The 14,067-nt window shown below is 48.9% G+C and overlaps 6 protein-coding genes across 6 annotated transcripts; 4 read left to right on the top strand and 2 right to left on the bottom strand.

Annotated features, from left to right (window-relative positions):
* Positions 1 to 504: 504 nt before the first annotated feature.
* Positions 505 to 1,523, top strand: C8Q69DRAFT_457815 (hypothetical protein). Its single transcript, XM_028629937.1, has 3 exons — positions 505 to 819; positions 881 to 1,149; positions 1,227 to 1,523. The coding sequence occupies exons 1-3, from the start codon at positions 699 to 701 to the stop codon at positions 1,410 to 1,412; spliced, it is 576 nt and encodes a 191-aa protein (XP_028487762.1). The 5' UTR covers positions 505 to 698; the 3' UTR covers positions 1,413 to 1,523.
* Positions 1,524 to 1,648: 125 nt separating this feature from the next.
* On the bottom strand, positions 1,649 to 2,238 carry C8Q69DRAFT_160305 (hypothetical protein). The gene has a single exon (XM_028625655.1). It carries the CDS (start codon positions 2,102 to 2,104, stop codon positions 1,790 to 1,792), a length of 315 nt encoding a protein of 104 aa, XP_028487761.1. The 5' UTR covers positions 2,105 to 2,238; the 3' UTR covers positions 1,649 to 1,789.
* On the bottom strand, positions 2,239 to 5,773 carry C8Q69DRAFT_160292 (WD repeat protein). The gene is made up of 4 exons (XM_028625654.1): positions 5,166 to 5,773; positions 4,845 to 5,116; positions 3,955 to 4,791; positions 2,239 to 3,897 (listed from the first exon to the last, which is right to left on the bottom strand). The coding sequence occupies exons 1-4, from the start codon at positions 5,691 to 5,693 to the stop codon at positions 2,373 to 2,375; spliced, it is 3,162 nt and encodes a 1,053-aa protein (XP_028487760.1). The 5' UTR covers positions 5,694 to 5,773; the 3' UTR covers positions 2,239 to 2,372.
* Positions 5,774 to 7,434: 1,661 nt separating this feature from the next.
* Positions 7,435 to 8,512, top strand: C8Q69DRAFT_457808 (required for respiratory growth protein 9, mitochondrial). The gene has a single exon (XM_028629936.1). The coding sequence runs from the start codon at positions 7,509 to 7,511 to the stop codon at positions 8,409 to 8,411; it is 903 nt and encodes a 300-aa protein (XP_028487759.1). The 5' UTR covers positions 7,435 to 7,508; the 3' UTR covers positions 8,412 to 8,512.
* A 75-nt stretch (positions 8,513 to 8,587) lies between these two features.
* On the top strand, positions 8,588 to 12,057 carry C8Q69DRAFT_457805 (putative intracellular protein transport protein). Its single transcript, XM_028629935.1, has 3 exons — positions 8,588 to 9,501; positions 9,557 to 10,621; positions 10,679 to 12,057. Exons 1-3 carry the CDS (start codon positions 8,940 to 8,942, stop codon positions 11,572 to 11,574), a joined length of 2,523 nt encoding a protein of 840 aa, XP_028487758.1. The 5' UTR covers positions 8,588 to 8,939; the 3' UTR covers positions 11,575 to 12,057.
* Positions 12,058 to 12,421: 364 nt separating this feature from the next.
* Positions 12,422 to 13,910, top strand: C8Q69DRAFT_496386 (Mob1/phocein; the record flags this gene model as incomplete). The annotated part of the gene is made up of 4 exons (XM_028632257.1): positions 12,422 to 12,815; positions 12,860 to 12,953; positions 13,018 to 13,151; positions 13,209 to 13,910. The coding sequence occupies 4 exons, from the start codon at positions 12,422 to 12,424 to the stop codon at positions 13,448 to 13,450; spliced, it is 864 nt and encodes a 287-aa protein (XP_028487757.1). The 3' UTR covers positions 13,451 to 13,910.
* Between the last annotated feature and the right edge of the window lie 157 nt (positions 13,911 to 14,067).

The raw sequence follows: 14,067 nt of genomic DNA, 5'->3' as shown, positions 1-14,067 counted from the left end.
TCAATAGTTTTATTAACGGGCTATCTCTCTAACTGCTTGTTGTATTCACAAGATCAGGCTTTAGTTGGATTGCAGCCTAATTGTGATTTGCCGATATTAACTCCGTCATGCATATCTCACTCTGTATTATAGTTCTACAACTTAGCAAGAAGCAAGAAATAGCCTATGAGGTATATAAAAGCCTGACACTGCATAGATCAAGGCCTCAACTGTGACCTTCAAAAAATCCCTATGCGGTAGATCTCACTCAGTGTCCTCTCTTCCTATTTCACTCAACTCTCTTCTTCACTGTTGCCTCACTGTTCTTGTCGTACTGGAGCACAGACCTTTTAAGTATCTACCTGTCTTATCTATTACTTTTTGCATTTTGCTCCTCAAATAACCACCATGGCTCTTGGCAACAGGAGCGGTCATCACGACCAAGGCCAATCTACTGTGAGCTCTGAACACTCTGACGCGCCTAGACGCGTCCCCCAGGGTCAAAGCCTATCTACCGCGAGTTCTCTTACGGCTCAACAGTTATTCTATCACATCAAGCAAGAGATTCTTCGCACTGACGGTCCAGGCGATCTACAATATGAATCTATCTTCCCCACATCGGCTACCAAGTCGCTAGAAGCCTTTCCTCTGATGGTGACATTGAACGGGAATCCACAACAATATCATACAACCCAACCACTTCCATTCTGTGTGTTACTATGCCGACAATCTTTCATGGATCTGTGATCAGTTGGGCTCACAATCAGATGCTTACAAAGTGTCTGAACGGCTTTTTTACCGTGAACGAAAATCAGGACTTGATTCTTGGTGGAAACAGTCGTAAGTCCCTATAAGATCGCATATTCACATATATATATAATAGACTAATCAAGATCAACAGGTTTCGGCAGCTTCCCGCACCCTTGGCAGTATATTTACAAGGAGCCGGATCTCTACATTAAACAGTTCTGGGCTGCGTTCCCGGCAATCGTTTTTGAGGCTGGATATTCGAAATCATATGAGAAACTTCTTTCTGATAAGGATCTGTGGTTTATTGGCGCTCCTCAAGTCAATGTTGTGGTCCTAATTCAATGGTCAAAAGTCGCTAACAACCGTATCAGAGGTTTCATTGAGCTATGGCGTAGAGCTACTCCAGGTACCCAGAGAATTGTAAGTATTCTATTGCTCTAAGGATTATTTCTTCTCTCTTATATATCTGAACGCCTACTTACCAGATATATTCACAGCAAATCTTTCCGACTCCTGCTCCAGGAACTCAATCACAATCCCTTACGTTTTTCAGGCAAGACTTTTATGTGGGAGGTATAGTGCCTGCGGGGAGGCAACCTCTTGACCCATGTCCATGGGATATAGACGATCTCCGGAGATACGCCAATGAGGCAATTAGAGCCGAGGGGCTTGTGCCCGAGTAAGGAAATCAACAGAAAGCATGGATAGTTGGTACTGAAAATGGTCATATGGCTGGTCCTTCGTGCGTTTTGTCAAGTCTTGTCACTCAATAATAGTGGTTACCTAGTTAGCAAGAAGGTAATGTACAGTAATTTACTCCATAGTTAACATACAGTACATTTGATAATCAGAATAAAGCACCGGAATTCTCATTATCGCTAATACATTCTAGAAATAAAAGGCTTTCGATTGGCTACTCAAGGCTACTAAGCTCTGGTTGCAACGAATGCCTCATACAGAAATGGCGGATCGGACATGGAACGAACGGATATCGTTTTAGCGTAATTTGAATCAGACGCTATAAGTACTCAGTTCGTTATAGAAATGATTTTCAGTATTCTCAAGATCGGATATTATCACGGCACTTCCTCTCAGCATAGTAAGAAATGCGGGTATCTTCTAATAAAGTTATGCGTCCAGTCAGAAGGCAAGAGGCATCGCAAAATGAAAGGAAAATATAACTAAAAGACCAGATAAGCGAAAGACACGAGGAAAGAGAGAGACCTGTAACGAGAGGCAGTGGGGTTAAACAGGGCAAGCTCAGGAACACACCGGAAGTTAAAGATCGAAAATAAAGAAAATAAAGAACCGGAAGATCCCATCGAATGTCAAGCTGGTCGGCCTGATGGCTTCTAGAACCGATAAATGTGGCCATATATGTTCAGACCCTGACCAACCCAAAGCATTCTAAGTGGAAAACAAGATCGCCAACGAATATTCCTCCCCGCAACATGGTTGTGATATAAAAAAAAAAAAATAACAGGATGCAAAGGGACTCGCAAAGCTTCAAGAGTACGCTAAACCCGAAACCTGAAAGCCGTGAGGACATGTAACTTGTCTTCCATCGAAAATTAACCCAATAAAAACAAATTTCTTCGTAGAAAAAAGAAAAAGAAAAAAGCCAAACAAACAAACAAAACGATCTACCCCTCGCCATCTGTTTCTAGAGACTGGGCCCTGGAGAGTTCTCTAGACCTGCTGTGTCGCAGACTGGGGGTAGACGGCACTCTCCGTGCAGTAGTGAGGGGACTGTGGGCACGGTGTGGAGCACGACTGGATTTCTGGTCGTTCTCCTTCCCACTGCTCTCCGTCTCTGTGTCTTCATTGCTATCCTCCCTCTTGATCCGCTCACCCAGTGCTCGAAGAGTAAGATCAAGTTCCTGCTGCAGCTCTCGTGCTGCACGGAGATGGGTCGAGGATCCGTGGAGTTTCTTCCGATAAGCACGCAATGTGCGGCAAACCTGCTCCGTAGACGAATTTAGGCTCCCAAACTCGGAGCTCTTCGTGCGAGCTCGAAGGTCCATGGAGGAGCGACGGAGATCGTGGACGCTCCTATGATGTACATTCATTGTTCTGACTCGTGGGCTTGGTGGAGAGGGAGATCTTCGGTTGATTCCCAGGTGAACCGAAGATGTGGGAGAGCGACGACTGGAAGACGCGGATGATGGTGGCGTCGAGACTTTGTGTCCACATCTTTGACTTGGGGGTGCCAATGAATACCTAGAGGGCCTCCTTGGAATAGCTGGTGGAGACTGGTCACGCACAGGCGTAGGGCTACCAGTTGGGCTATCGAACTTCTGGAGTCCAGCAAGCTCGCCTTTGGAGAGTATCCGACGAAGAGGAGGCTTGGCTGCAGTCAATTCTTTGACAGGAGTCTCCTCTTCCTCCCGCGAACTTCCCTGGCAGGCCTCTTGCTGCTGTACATGGAGACCCCAAATCATCACGATACCGTCAAGACCAGTACTGATCAATGATCTGACAGGCGCGTTTGAGCTATTCGATTGGCTCTCCAGTAGTAGAATACCGGAGACGCCTTCTGTATGTCCAAACTCACGATTGAGAAGCACACCACGCTCGAGGTCATATACTCTAATTGACTTGTCCGTCGTCGACACTCCGAGAAGTAGCTTTGGGCTCTGCCCCGGGATTTCTGCAACTGCAGCTAAGGATCCCATCACGACGGTGTCACCGGTTTCCGGATCTGACGCTCGGAAGGAGTGAATGTGCTTTCCCGTAGGGATTTCGAATCTCTGTATGTGCCTGTCAATCGTGGACAGAATCAATATATCAGGATCATCCGGCGCTAGAGTCATTGACACTGGAGACGCCTTCAAGGTGATAACTTTCGACATGATGAAGGCGAAGGGTAGTGCCCCATTGGATTCCCGAGCCACTTTCTCCCTGATAATGACCGTGCGGTCCGCAGAGCAAGAAAGCAGCCGGTCTCCATCGTTCATAAAAAGCAGCTGTCCAACAGCGCCAACGTGGTCATCCAAAGTCTGGATCAATTCGAGGCCATCCTGTGTTCTATTGAAGAGTTGCACCATGCGATCTCTACCAGAACTGGCAATCAGAGTACTGCGATCCGTATGCACTGCAATATCTGTAATCTCGGCACCGTGAGCGCGCACCTCAGAGATGCATTTCCACTCCTTTGCCGAAATAACTCTGGAAGGATCGTCAGTGGGATATGCTAAATTACATTAGGGATATTATGGCATGTACCTCAAGACTCCGTATCTATCCCCCGACACAAAAAATTCCATGTCTTCCGTCGCCCGCAAGACTTTGAGCTCATTCGGGGCGTCGTCATCATTGCTCGGAAGCTGATCTAGTTCGATCTGTTTAGAGGTCTGACAGCGTCCCTGGGCGTTCCAGAACTTCACAGCCCCACTGCAAGACCAGGTGAAGAAATCAGATTCGTAGGTATTTGGTTGTTTCAGTGATCCAATGCCAAGTACAGCATCTTTATGAGCTGGCAGCGACGTCTCAGCACAATCTTTGTCCTTTTCTCCGTTTAACGCCTCCGTAGGACAGACGTGGATGGCGCGACTTGCATCCACAGTCACGATATGGCTGGTGAGGAATCCCATAGCGACAATGGGGAGTCTCTTTCCCTTCTGTATGGATTGCTCCCTGTCATTGGGAATTGGGGACGGCGGTTTGGATGATACCAACTGTCGTAAATCATTGATTAGGAGTTTCTCCATCTTTCTATATGGCCCACCCAGCCATATGCTTCCCTGTTCGAAGTCCACCGCCATGGAAGTTATACTGAAGTCGACGTATTTAACCAGGGAGAGTTTCTGGGACGATTCACTATCATCGAGTAGACACACCGCACCAGTGTCTGAACACACCACTGTCTCAGTATCAGAGATACTTGCAGCACATGTAAATGTGTTCTCACTCAGTGAGCTCAGCACACAGTTTCGTCCAGACAGTGCTTTCGGGGACACCCCAGGAGAACTGGCGTATGAATCTCCGTTGAATCGAGATTTCGTGGGTGAAGATGGAGTCGTTTCTGGTAGCCTCCACACCTTGATATGTCTTACACCCACCCTGTCGGAGATTTTAGCCACTGTCTTATTTGCCCAAAAGTCAAGTGAACATACGTAATGAGACACTGTCCCATCCAACACATAGCGCGCACAAAAGATGTACACTTGTTAGCGGAGTGTAGTTTAGCAGTCCCATTCTTGAGACTGACAGCCCATACAAAGAGGAAGCCATCGTTGACATCGCCCAGGGTGGCTAAGTATTGAGAGGTAGGGCTGAATGCCAGGCCACGGATCCCATATGAATGATCGGTTATGGCCGTGAGAGGGGTATCTAGAGGCGAATCCTTAGCCGTGGAGAAGATCAAGACTCGAGGATTATAACCGGTCTATACTGTCAGTGTACGATTCATGGTCTCAGCATAGAATGTCGCTCACCTCTCCAACGGCAAGGAAACGTCCATTCGGACTTATGTCCACGCTGGTAACTGCTTTGATTCTCTCTCTCGACGACCACGTGTCGCTCCCGTCCGCCGAGGGAGAAGCTCTGTATGAGCCTACATTTAGACCCAACTTGCTCGCAGGTGTAGATCTCGCTCGAGACTCTGGGGTTGTTGGAGGCGTTTCCTGATTATAGAAAGACGTCACCGGGTTGATCGGTGTCGCCGTCGGACGCGCTCGAAAGAAACGCTGACTGATATTATCCTCGGAATCGACCTCAGCGAGGATCGTCGCCGATCCCGCACACAGTGCGAAAGATTTTGTAGGCTCGTGGCTAGAGAAGCCATTGGGGTTCGTTGTGGTTGTGCCTATGACCGTCTGCAGAGAAAGAGCCGACATGGTTGATGAAAGCTTGTAAGGCGATCGTGGCCCCGGTCGCAAGACTGGAGAATTGGAAGGCGTAATCCTAAGCGACGAACCCTTTCCTGTGACCTTGTTCTTCCCACTCAATGAATTATTTGCCATCCCTCAAGAACCATAGACAGCGGCGGCTGGAGAGTCGATGTGCCCCGATCGCGCTGACCCGATGCGCATTCCAGAATAGAGCTGCATTGGTCGAAAACAACGTGCCCCAGTGTTCCAATTTCACCATCTAGAGGTTCGCTTTCACAGGAATCAATGGAGTGTCAGGATGGCGGGTATCTGCTCACAGCTAATGGTGGTGATCGGAATGTTTTGGTGCGGATGGCGGTGAGTATTGAATAGTAAGAAATGTGCAGTAGAAGCCTAGTACAAATGAGAGATCCACTAGCTTGTACTGCAGTGAAGGAGTGACTGGGAGAGAGAAGAGAAAGAGAAATCGGGTGTCGTGAAGTGGGAGGTGGTGAAAAGTGAAAGCCGCCCTCAGAGCCGTAAACACGGAGCTGAAGCTTCCTGTTAGCATTCCCAAACTCCTGGGCCGCACAAGCGCCGATTAGGGACTAGTTCGATCCAGGCACGAACTCCCCGCACACCACGAGAGAAAAGGAGAACTTCCCCCCTCCATCTGGCAGACTAGTCTAGTTGGATTCATATCTGCTGGTCAGGATAATCTTCCGACAGTTGATTCCGGCTCTCCAAGGCTGACCGCGGCCCCAATGTCCTGCATATCGCAACGCAGTCTGGCATGTCCTGCGGCGTGTGTTCGTCGGGACGATGAACTAACTGATCATCAAGTGGCCCGTCCGTAGTCTTGCTAGTGGGGAGGGTTCTAACTTCTCCAGCTCAAGTTATCGACTCTAAAGTTGGGAACATCTTGAACTGTAAGGAGGAATCCGGTCTTTCCGGGGTATCTGACTGTCTGGCACGCCGCTGACTGTATTACAGTAGTCTTCTTTCTGCGGTTTCTGTGTCAAATACATTCTTCCAGCGAACGGATTCTTCTCTCCTGTGTCTGCGAACCACAGGATGCCCTGGTCTTGAACCCGTGTAGAAGACCCTGGATTGGTGAAACACATCCTCGTCTAGTGTGGTCAGATCACAGTTTTGCATAATGCAGCTGCCGCAAATGATATTGACAGCAAGCGACCCCCTGAAAACCAGCTGCTTGACTTGGTTCATGCATTCGCCAAGATCACAACTGATGTTCTAGTGCTGGGCAGTGCGTGGCTATATGTATGAGTGGATATCCCTGAGCGCTGTGAGACCCGTGTCAATCAAGGCTGATCTTCGTCGCGGGACTCGGATATTTATCATAGTCTCCAGGCAGAACGACCGGGCCCATGTCTTCGAAAAGGAAGAACAAGGACGTGGACTACATATCGTCGTTCACATCTGGGGATATATATCTACGGCCACAACCTCAATTGGGACACGGGCAGCCACGCAGTAAACATTTTCAACGGAAAGATGCGTCTGTATGAATGCCTGCAGAGCTCGTAGCCAACATAGTTACTGCATTGCTCTTCAGTTTAAAGAGTGATTTCTCTGGTGGTAATGATTGTTTTATCTTGAGCCTGTTTTGTTTTACCCTGTTCCACTATTCCACACTAGCTGCAACACCAATCGATCGCACTTTCCAAACAGTTAGATAGCAGCGCACTTCTATATCATAACCTCGTCTCCAGAATTTCAGATGTGGATCTGCTGAAGTTCTTTAACAGTGATGTAAAGGCATAGAAAAATACTAGACACCTGAGGTACCCCATAGTCACACCACGTGATCCAGGCGGTGAAGCGGCCCCCGGTCTTTTCGTCTCCGAAACAGCTCCCAAATTATTATTGATAACGCAAGTCATCTTCCTGACCTACAGGAAACAGACGGATTCTCAATATTAAATTACTCCCAAGATATCATCCGAAATGTCGCGCTCCTGCTCTGCATCATCAAAGCTGGCTCTTTCGACGGTTTTGCAGGGCTTGTTTCGTGCCGAAATCGCCTCCGGTCTGCGACTACAGCCCAGCGTCTTTTACGCCTGCGAAAACCCGTTCTTGCCAAAGTCATATTTCTCCTCGGCCGCTAGACTGGGCTCGAGACGCTATTTAACGTCTTCTTCCTCTCTCCGAATATCGCCGTCAGCAGACAATCAAATAGATTCGCGTCATCCCGACCCTATTCACAGCGATGGACCTGCGGCTGTGAAGAGACAGGAGAACGAGATCGATACGTTGACAAATACCGAGAACGTATCTCTAGAATCTCTTAAAGCATCTCGGGAAACGGGAGAGGTCCCCGATTCGGTCGCTGTGACATCGTCTTCGACTACAGAGGCGAAACAATCGGGCAGAGCAAAAAAGAAGCATACAAAATCGGAGAAGCAGTCGAATACGAAACAGAAAACAGAACTCAATGGAGAAAAGAACCATAAGCTCCCGGAAAAGAAGAAAAAGCGTGAGCCATGGCAGATTTACAAGGAAGCTCTGAAGAACAAATTCAAGGAAGGCTGGGCACCTCCCAAGAAGCTCTCTCCTGACGCCATTGATGGCATCCGCCATCTCCACGCTACAGCCCCGGACAAGTTTACTACTCCAGTTCTAGCGGAACAGTTCAAAATCTCGCCAGAGGCGATCAGACGGATCTTGAAGAGCAAGTGGCGACCTACCGAGGGGGAAATGGATGATCGACGACGGAGATGGCAAAGGCGGCATGATAGGATCTGGAGTCAAATGGCCGAGCTGGGTCTCCGGCCAAAGAAACCAATTGATGAGAATTTGTCGGATGTTGCGAGTTTATACGACCGCAAGGAAGGCAAGAAGCCTATCTAAAAGCGTGCATTGGGAGGCGTCCGGCATTGATTACGATTCGATGGAATGTAAATATCTCAATATAGACATACCTAATCATCGCAATTTTTCTTCTTTTCTTCTTTTCGTGTCCTTTTTTTTTTCTATAGCAGTAAATTCCAACCGACTCGTCAAAGTATATTGTATGTATTGGGACTTCGGCGGTTGTTCTTTTCGGCCACGGGTAGCTTGCCCCGTGCGCCAACCAATTTCCCCGACCCGGCCCAGGCCAGTTTGCGGAGGCACGATCACAGCTGTAATCTAGCTAACCACCGTCTCTTCGGACTATGGATAGAGACACCTATCCTTTCTTTGCACTATAATCCTACCCTCCCCCCCCCCGATTCTCCTGTGATAATGGGTGGCTCCCTTTGACAGCATGCCAAGGTCGCATCACCTCCATCCAACGGCGCTTGACCTGACCTCCTTTCCTTACCGCGGCGCCACAGACTACCTGTCCAGGTCCCGTCTGTCGTCATTCACCCATATGGTGGCATTGCATCGCTCACCATGTCCTCCGACATCCAAGTTTTCGTGAAATGGAAGGAACAAACGATCTTCGCGGGCGAGGATGTGGAATGTATAATCACCTTCAAGAACGTGGCGGAAACTAGCAGTCCCGATGCCAATGGACCGCAACATCCTGTGCATCAGAGAAGGGCCTCTCGCCCCATCACAGCTGGATCTCAACCAGACAGCTATTTCTCGTTGAAATCGCCGCAGAGTTTCTTCTTCAATAATAACAACAACAACCGACGGTCCATCGCTGGCAGTCCCCGCAATAAGGCTTTCGATCGGTCTCATCGCGTCTCTTCCTCGTTGGGCTCACCATTCGGAGCCGCTCATAGCTTTCCTCCCCAGAGTCCTTCTAACCTAGGTCCGGGATCGAATCATAAACACAAGAGATCGATTTCCATTCTATCGATAGACAGTGAAGGTGGAGGGAATGATAAGACTCCGGTGCCGCCACAACTGAATCGTTCCAGGCCAGCGAAAGGTCATGGCCGTTCTGCAAGTCTTCAGATCCTTCCTAGGAGAAATGATGACTATGAAGTGTCTTTTTCATCACCAGGTTTGTCTCTTCGAAGTCCGCAGGCGAATATCATACTTGATGCTGAACCAAGCAGGGCGACGGAATGGCCGAGGATTTCCCTCTGCGGAATCCCCCCTGACTCCTGCGATCGCGAACCTCAAGGTTGACGGAGATCCCCAGCTTAAAATAAGTCGTCCGGGTTCTGCTACAAACAGTCCAGCGACTCCGATCGAGCAAATGCGGAACTCAGCTTCAGCTAGAGGGGCTAATCCTCTACCTACGGATTTCAAATTCCCCCCTCCGCCCTCCTCCAACAATGATGTGACAGTAAGTCACGCTGCCAGAACTCCATCTGTGCCCTCTGTCGACGAGGTCCCTAAATCTGCGAAGCTGCGCAAGCCAGACAATGACCGGCCCAGCTTGCCGCAAAGCCGTCTGGCTCCTGTAACCCGAATCATATCGGATTCGACCATGAATGGGGGCAGTAGAAGCAGCGGAGAGTTCTACTCGCAGAGTAATAACTCGTCTGAAACGATGGGTTCGGAATATACGTCGTATTCATTGAGTCGAGCACGGTCGATTTTCTCGAAACACAGGCGGCATTTTTCTAGTACGGAACACCCTGCCAGGACCAACGGAACTCAGTCGCTGCTAATGGGGTACGCCCAAATTAGCGCTTCTTTCACTGTCGACGGTTCACTCGTGAACCAAGCTGCCTTTGAAGAGGTCAAGCGCAAAGGTGTGGTTGGCGCACAAGGCAGTAACGGCAGGCCCTCTGGTGGTCCCGATAAGTCACGAAAGAGTGGGCTCTGGGGCGCATTGGGATGGTCCGCCATTGAAGATTCTATTAATGGATTGCTCTCAAATGGTGAACTCGATGGTCTCCGGGATATGCGAGGTGTTACTTCTTCGAACTCGATTCCACTACTGTCTACGCCACAGTCGCTTTTGTTTGTGGATCTCCGCCTGGTGCCTGGTGAAGAAAGATCTTTCTCTTTCTCGTTTACGCTTCCTCGTGGGTTACCTGCCAGTCATAAAGGAAAAGCTATCAAGATATCCTATAATTTGGTAATTGGAACCCAAAGGCCGAGCGGACCCAAGCAGGCCCAGCAGGTCAACCGTATAAATATGCCGTTCCGAGTGTTTAGTGGGGTTAACTGTGAGTGAAACCTTTTTCCTCTCTTTGCCATTCTATGCAATTGCTGACGCCCCATAGCTCAAGGAGATGTGCTTGGTCATGACCTTATGGTTCCCTATGTCCTTCTTAAGGACGAAGCCAGAGTACAGAAGCTAGACAGCACCCCTTCATTTCACACGAAAGACAAGAGTATTAGCGGACCGACCTGGAACTCTGCTTCCGAGTTCCTGTCCTATGTTGACGAGATCCTCGAACAAAACAATCGTCGAAATTCTTTCCTTTCCGTGACTACTCCGACTCTCGAGAGACGTCCAAGTCATGAAGTGATACGGAGTCCACCATCTTGCAAAGATGCTATCGACTTTGCTATCCTTCGTAGTAATCAGGTTACGAGTACGAATCGCAGTACAAACCGGTTTGAAATCGCACGGAATGGGAAGCGCATTGCTGTTGTGGTGCTCAACCGCCCGGCACACAGACTTGGCGAAACTGTCATTGCTACCATCGACTTTACGGGTGCTGCTTTACCTTGCTATTCGCTGAGGGGAACCCTGGAAACTTCCGAAAAGGTGGCACCCGCTTTGGCTGTGCGATCAAGTGCAAGCATTAACCGAGCCACGCGCCGTATCTATGCATCCTGTTTCGAGAATACACTCTACTCGACTAGAGTCGTCTTCAGTCCCGCGATTCCAGTCGCTGCTACACCTACGATATTGACAAGTGGCGTGAATCTTGAATGGGAATTGCGCTTTGAATTCGTGACAACTAGTTCCCACGGCGAGAACGACTTAGGAAATTATGGTCCTTCTGGTGCTGGGCTATTGGAGACCATCGGGGAAGATGACAGAGGTGCCGTTTTCTCTTCCCTCGAGAACCTGTCCTGCGAATCATTTGAGATCGCTATACCACTTACCGTTTACGGCGAAACGGTTAGAGAACCGTTACCCGAGGAGCATCAAGGGCATTCGATATGATATCTGTTAATTGCTGCTTCTTCTTGATATGCTAATGATAGCCTCCCTTTTCTTTCCCCTTCCTATTGACGCGCGGTGGGTGGAACGTCCCCCCTGGTTCCACGGCATTATCGGCAGTATGCCCCATATATATTCCTATCTGCACTCGTTGATACCCTTGAAATCAGTCATCCTTTAATGAAAACATGATAGAGGCGATGTGTGGGAGAACTTGTACTATATCACTGGAGAGAGACGTGAGTTATGTCGGGCAAGTGGAAGTCATTTAGTGACTATTCCAAGAAAACTCTCTATTTAGCTGAACTGTTTGTTCGATGATTATACCTATGTTTTTGACGGCAGTTACAATATACAATAGTAGTGAGGCATTCTCCTTCATCAGATCTATGTCCTGGATTGTAATCACGTGACGCGATTGTCACCCGGGCAACGTCTGGCCATCCCGCGATCAGCTAGAGCAATCTGGTTATCTCCCAGGCTGAGCCTCGTATTGCGGAGAAGCGCGATCGCCCGATCCAGGTACATCATCAGTGCGACAAACATCGCTGGTTCATTCTTCATCACCTGTTTTCAGCAGCCTCTCCTCCCTTGTATTTTCTTGCGGTAAGCTCTCCACGTTCACATACCATTACCACAGCATTGCAATGTCCGCAATTCAATGCCGCTGCTCGGGACAACCTTGACTGACGGAGCTGTCCCCGGAATGCAGGCACATCGCAGGATTACGAAAGGCATCGACAGTGCACACGACGCCCCGTACTCCCTAAGACGGTTTATTCAAAAAGGCTGATATCGCTTCGATCCTCTCCCTTGGACTTTGAAATCTGGGATTGATAAACGGTTAATCATGACTTCATTCATCACTACAATGTCCGTTCCCTCCGCTTGTTCTTCATCCCTTCCTGCCCTACCTGTCCCTCCTCAGTGCACGCTCAGCCAGTCGGTGTCGTGCAACACCATAAATACTTCACGTCTACCCCTCTCTGAGCCTCCGTCATATCTCTCGCCAGCAGTGCGGGCTCTCAAGGATGGTCTCAATGCGCTAACACCGCCTAGCAATGCCCGAACGAGGGGTCCGTTCAGGCCGCGCTCTGCGGCTAAGGGAACGAGTAGTTATCAACTGAGGCAGTTTGCAGAAGCGACGCTCGGTAGTGGTAGCTTGCGCAAGGCCGTGAAACTGCCCGAAGGAGAGGACCTGAATGAGTGGTTGGCTGTTAATGGCACGTATATGCTTCGGGCCTGTATGTCACTAGTCGAAGTGCATACTGACGAAATTCTGTGACAGTGGTCGACTTCTACAACCAGATAAACCTTCTATACGGGTCCATCACTGAGTTCTGCTCCCCGCAATCATGTCCCGAAATGAAGGCTACAGACGAGTAGATCCCCCCCTGTCCCCAGCTCCCACTATACGGGGGAAAACAAGCCGCTCATGCATGTTAGGTTCGAATATCTCTGGCAGGATTCGGAGAACTACAAGCGACCTACCAAAATGTCAGCACCGGAATACATCGAACATCTTATGACTTGGGTCCAAGGAAACATTGATAACGAGCAGATGTTCCCAAGCCGAATCGGTATGACCATTGATGAATCCTGATGCCGGGCTCTGTGCTAATCGAGCTGCAATATAGGCGTTCCGTTCCCCAAGACATTCCCCAGTCTGCTGCGGCAAATCTTCAAGAGGCTCTACCGTGTTTACGCACACATCTACTGTCACCATTACCCAGTAGTGGTACACTTGGGACTCGAGCCGCACTTGAACACCAGTTTCAAGCACTACGTCCTCTTCATCAACGAACACAACCTGGCCAGCGGAAAGGACTTCTGGGGCCCCTTGGGCGACTTGGTCGACAGCATGCTGCGCAGTGACTGAATGACTTCAGCGGTCGAATCGACCGTAGTATACCTATCAAAGCATGCAGATGGGAGTCAGGGGATGGACTATAGAGAGTCAAAAAGGGCGAATACGGCGTTTCGGGTTTATTCGTGTTTGTGTAAGGAACGGACGAGTGATGAAATCTAAATTTATGCAGTACTGTATCGTACTTTTTCTTTTAATTCTGTATGCAGGAATCATGCGACGTAACAGGAATAATCTTTCAAAATGCGGACGGCCTGAGCGAATCTGGATATACATTATTTACGATGGGAACTCGACTCGACTTTCCTTCCTCTTCTAAGCATTCAGCATTGCTTGCCCACGGATCGCTCACTGAGTGGGTTCTTCGCGGACTTACTTCCAGGAGGTCATCGAACGACTTGGATATGGAATGAATATCATCGAAACAAGCGTAATTTTTATATCTAGGTCAGATACCAACCCTACCAGAAACCTAAATCTCTAGCGGAGAGCTTCCTTCCGCATGCTTGACTGTACTCCCGACTGATACCAACAGTATTCGAAAAGAGAACTTGCCTTCCACGATATTCTTAACGAGTACTTGAAAGCTTACAACTAGTCGTAGGTATGTATGAAAAGGGAACGGAACA

The sequence above is a fragment of the Paecilomyces variotii genome (genome assembly GCF_004022145.1).
Source record: "Paecilomyces variotii strain CBS 101075 chromosome Unknown C8Q69scaffold_2, whole genome shotgun sequence".
In the NCBI taxonomy this organism is placed as follows: Eukaryota; Fungi; Ascomycota; class Eurotiomycetes; order Eurotiales; family Thermoascaceae; genus Paecilomyces; species Paecilomyces variotii.
Note: the sequence above shows the minus strand (reverse complement) of the source record. Positions and strands in the feature narration are given on the sequence as shown.

What these genes read in the sequence shown, in the direction of transcription:
- C8Q69DRAFT_457815 (XM_028629937.1), top strand. Translation starts at nt 699, where the DNA reads ATGCCGACAATCTTTCATGGATCTGTGATCAGTTGGGCTCACAATCAG. An exon ending in GATTCTTGGTGGAAACAGTC is followed by an intron (nt 820 to 880) that starts GTAAGTCCCTAT and finishes CAAGATCAACAG; the next exon opens with GTTTCGGCAGCTTCCCGCAC. An exon ending in CTCCAGGTACCCAGAGAATT is followed by an intron (nt 1,150 to 1,226) that starts GTAAGTATTCTA and finishes ATATATTCACAG; the next exon opens with CAAATCTTTCCGACTCCTGC.
- C8Q69DRAFT_457805 (XM_028629935.1), top strand. Translation starts at nt 8,940, where the DNA reads ATGTCCTCCGACATCCAAGTTTTCGTGAAATGGAAGGAACAAACGATC. An exon ending in AGTGTCTTTTTCATCACCAG is followed by an intron (nt 9,502 to 9,556) that starts GTTTGTCTCTTC and finishes TGAACCAAGCAG; the next exon opens with GGCGACGGAATGGCCGAGGA. An exon ending in AGTGTTTAGTGGGGTTAACT is followed by an intron (nt 10,622 to 10,678) that starts GTGAGTGAAACC and finishes GACGCCCCATAG; the next exon opens with CTCAAGGAGATGTGCTTGGT.
- C8Q69DRAFT_457808 (XM_028629936.1), top strand. Translation starts at nt 7,509, where the DNA reads ATGTCGCGCTCCTGCTCTGCATCATCAAAGCTGGCTCTTTCGACGGTT.
- C8Q69DRAFT_160292 (XM_028625654.1), bottom strand. Translation starts at nt 5,693, where the DNA reads ATGGCAAATAATTCATTGAGTGGGAAGAACAAGGTCACAGGAAAGGGT. An exon ending in GTTTCCTTGCCGTTGGAGAG is followed by an intron (nt 5,117 to 5,165) that starts GTGAGCGACATT and finishes CTGACAGTATAG; the next exon opens with ACCGGTTATAATCCTCGAGT. An exon ending in GATAGATACGGAGTCTTGAG is followed by an intron (nt 3,898 to 3,954) that starts GTACATGCCATA and finishes CGATCCTTCCAG; the next exon opens with AGTTATTTCGGCAAAGGAGT.
- C8Q69DRAFT_160305 (XM_028625655.1), bottom strand. Translation starts at nt 2,104, where the DNA reads ATGGCCACATTTATCGGTTCTAGAAGCCATCAGGCCGACCAGCTTGAC.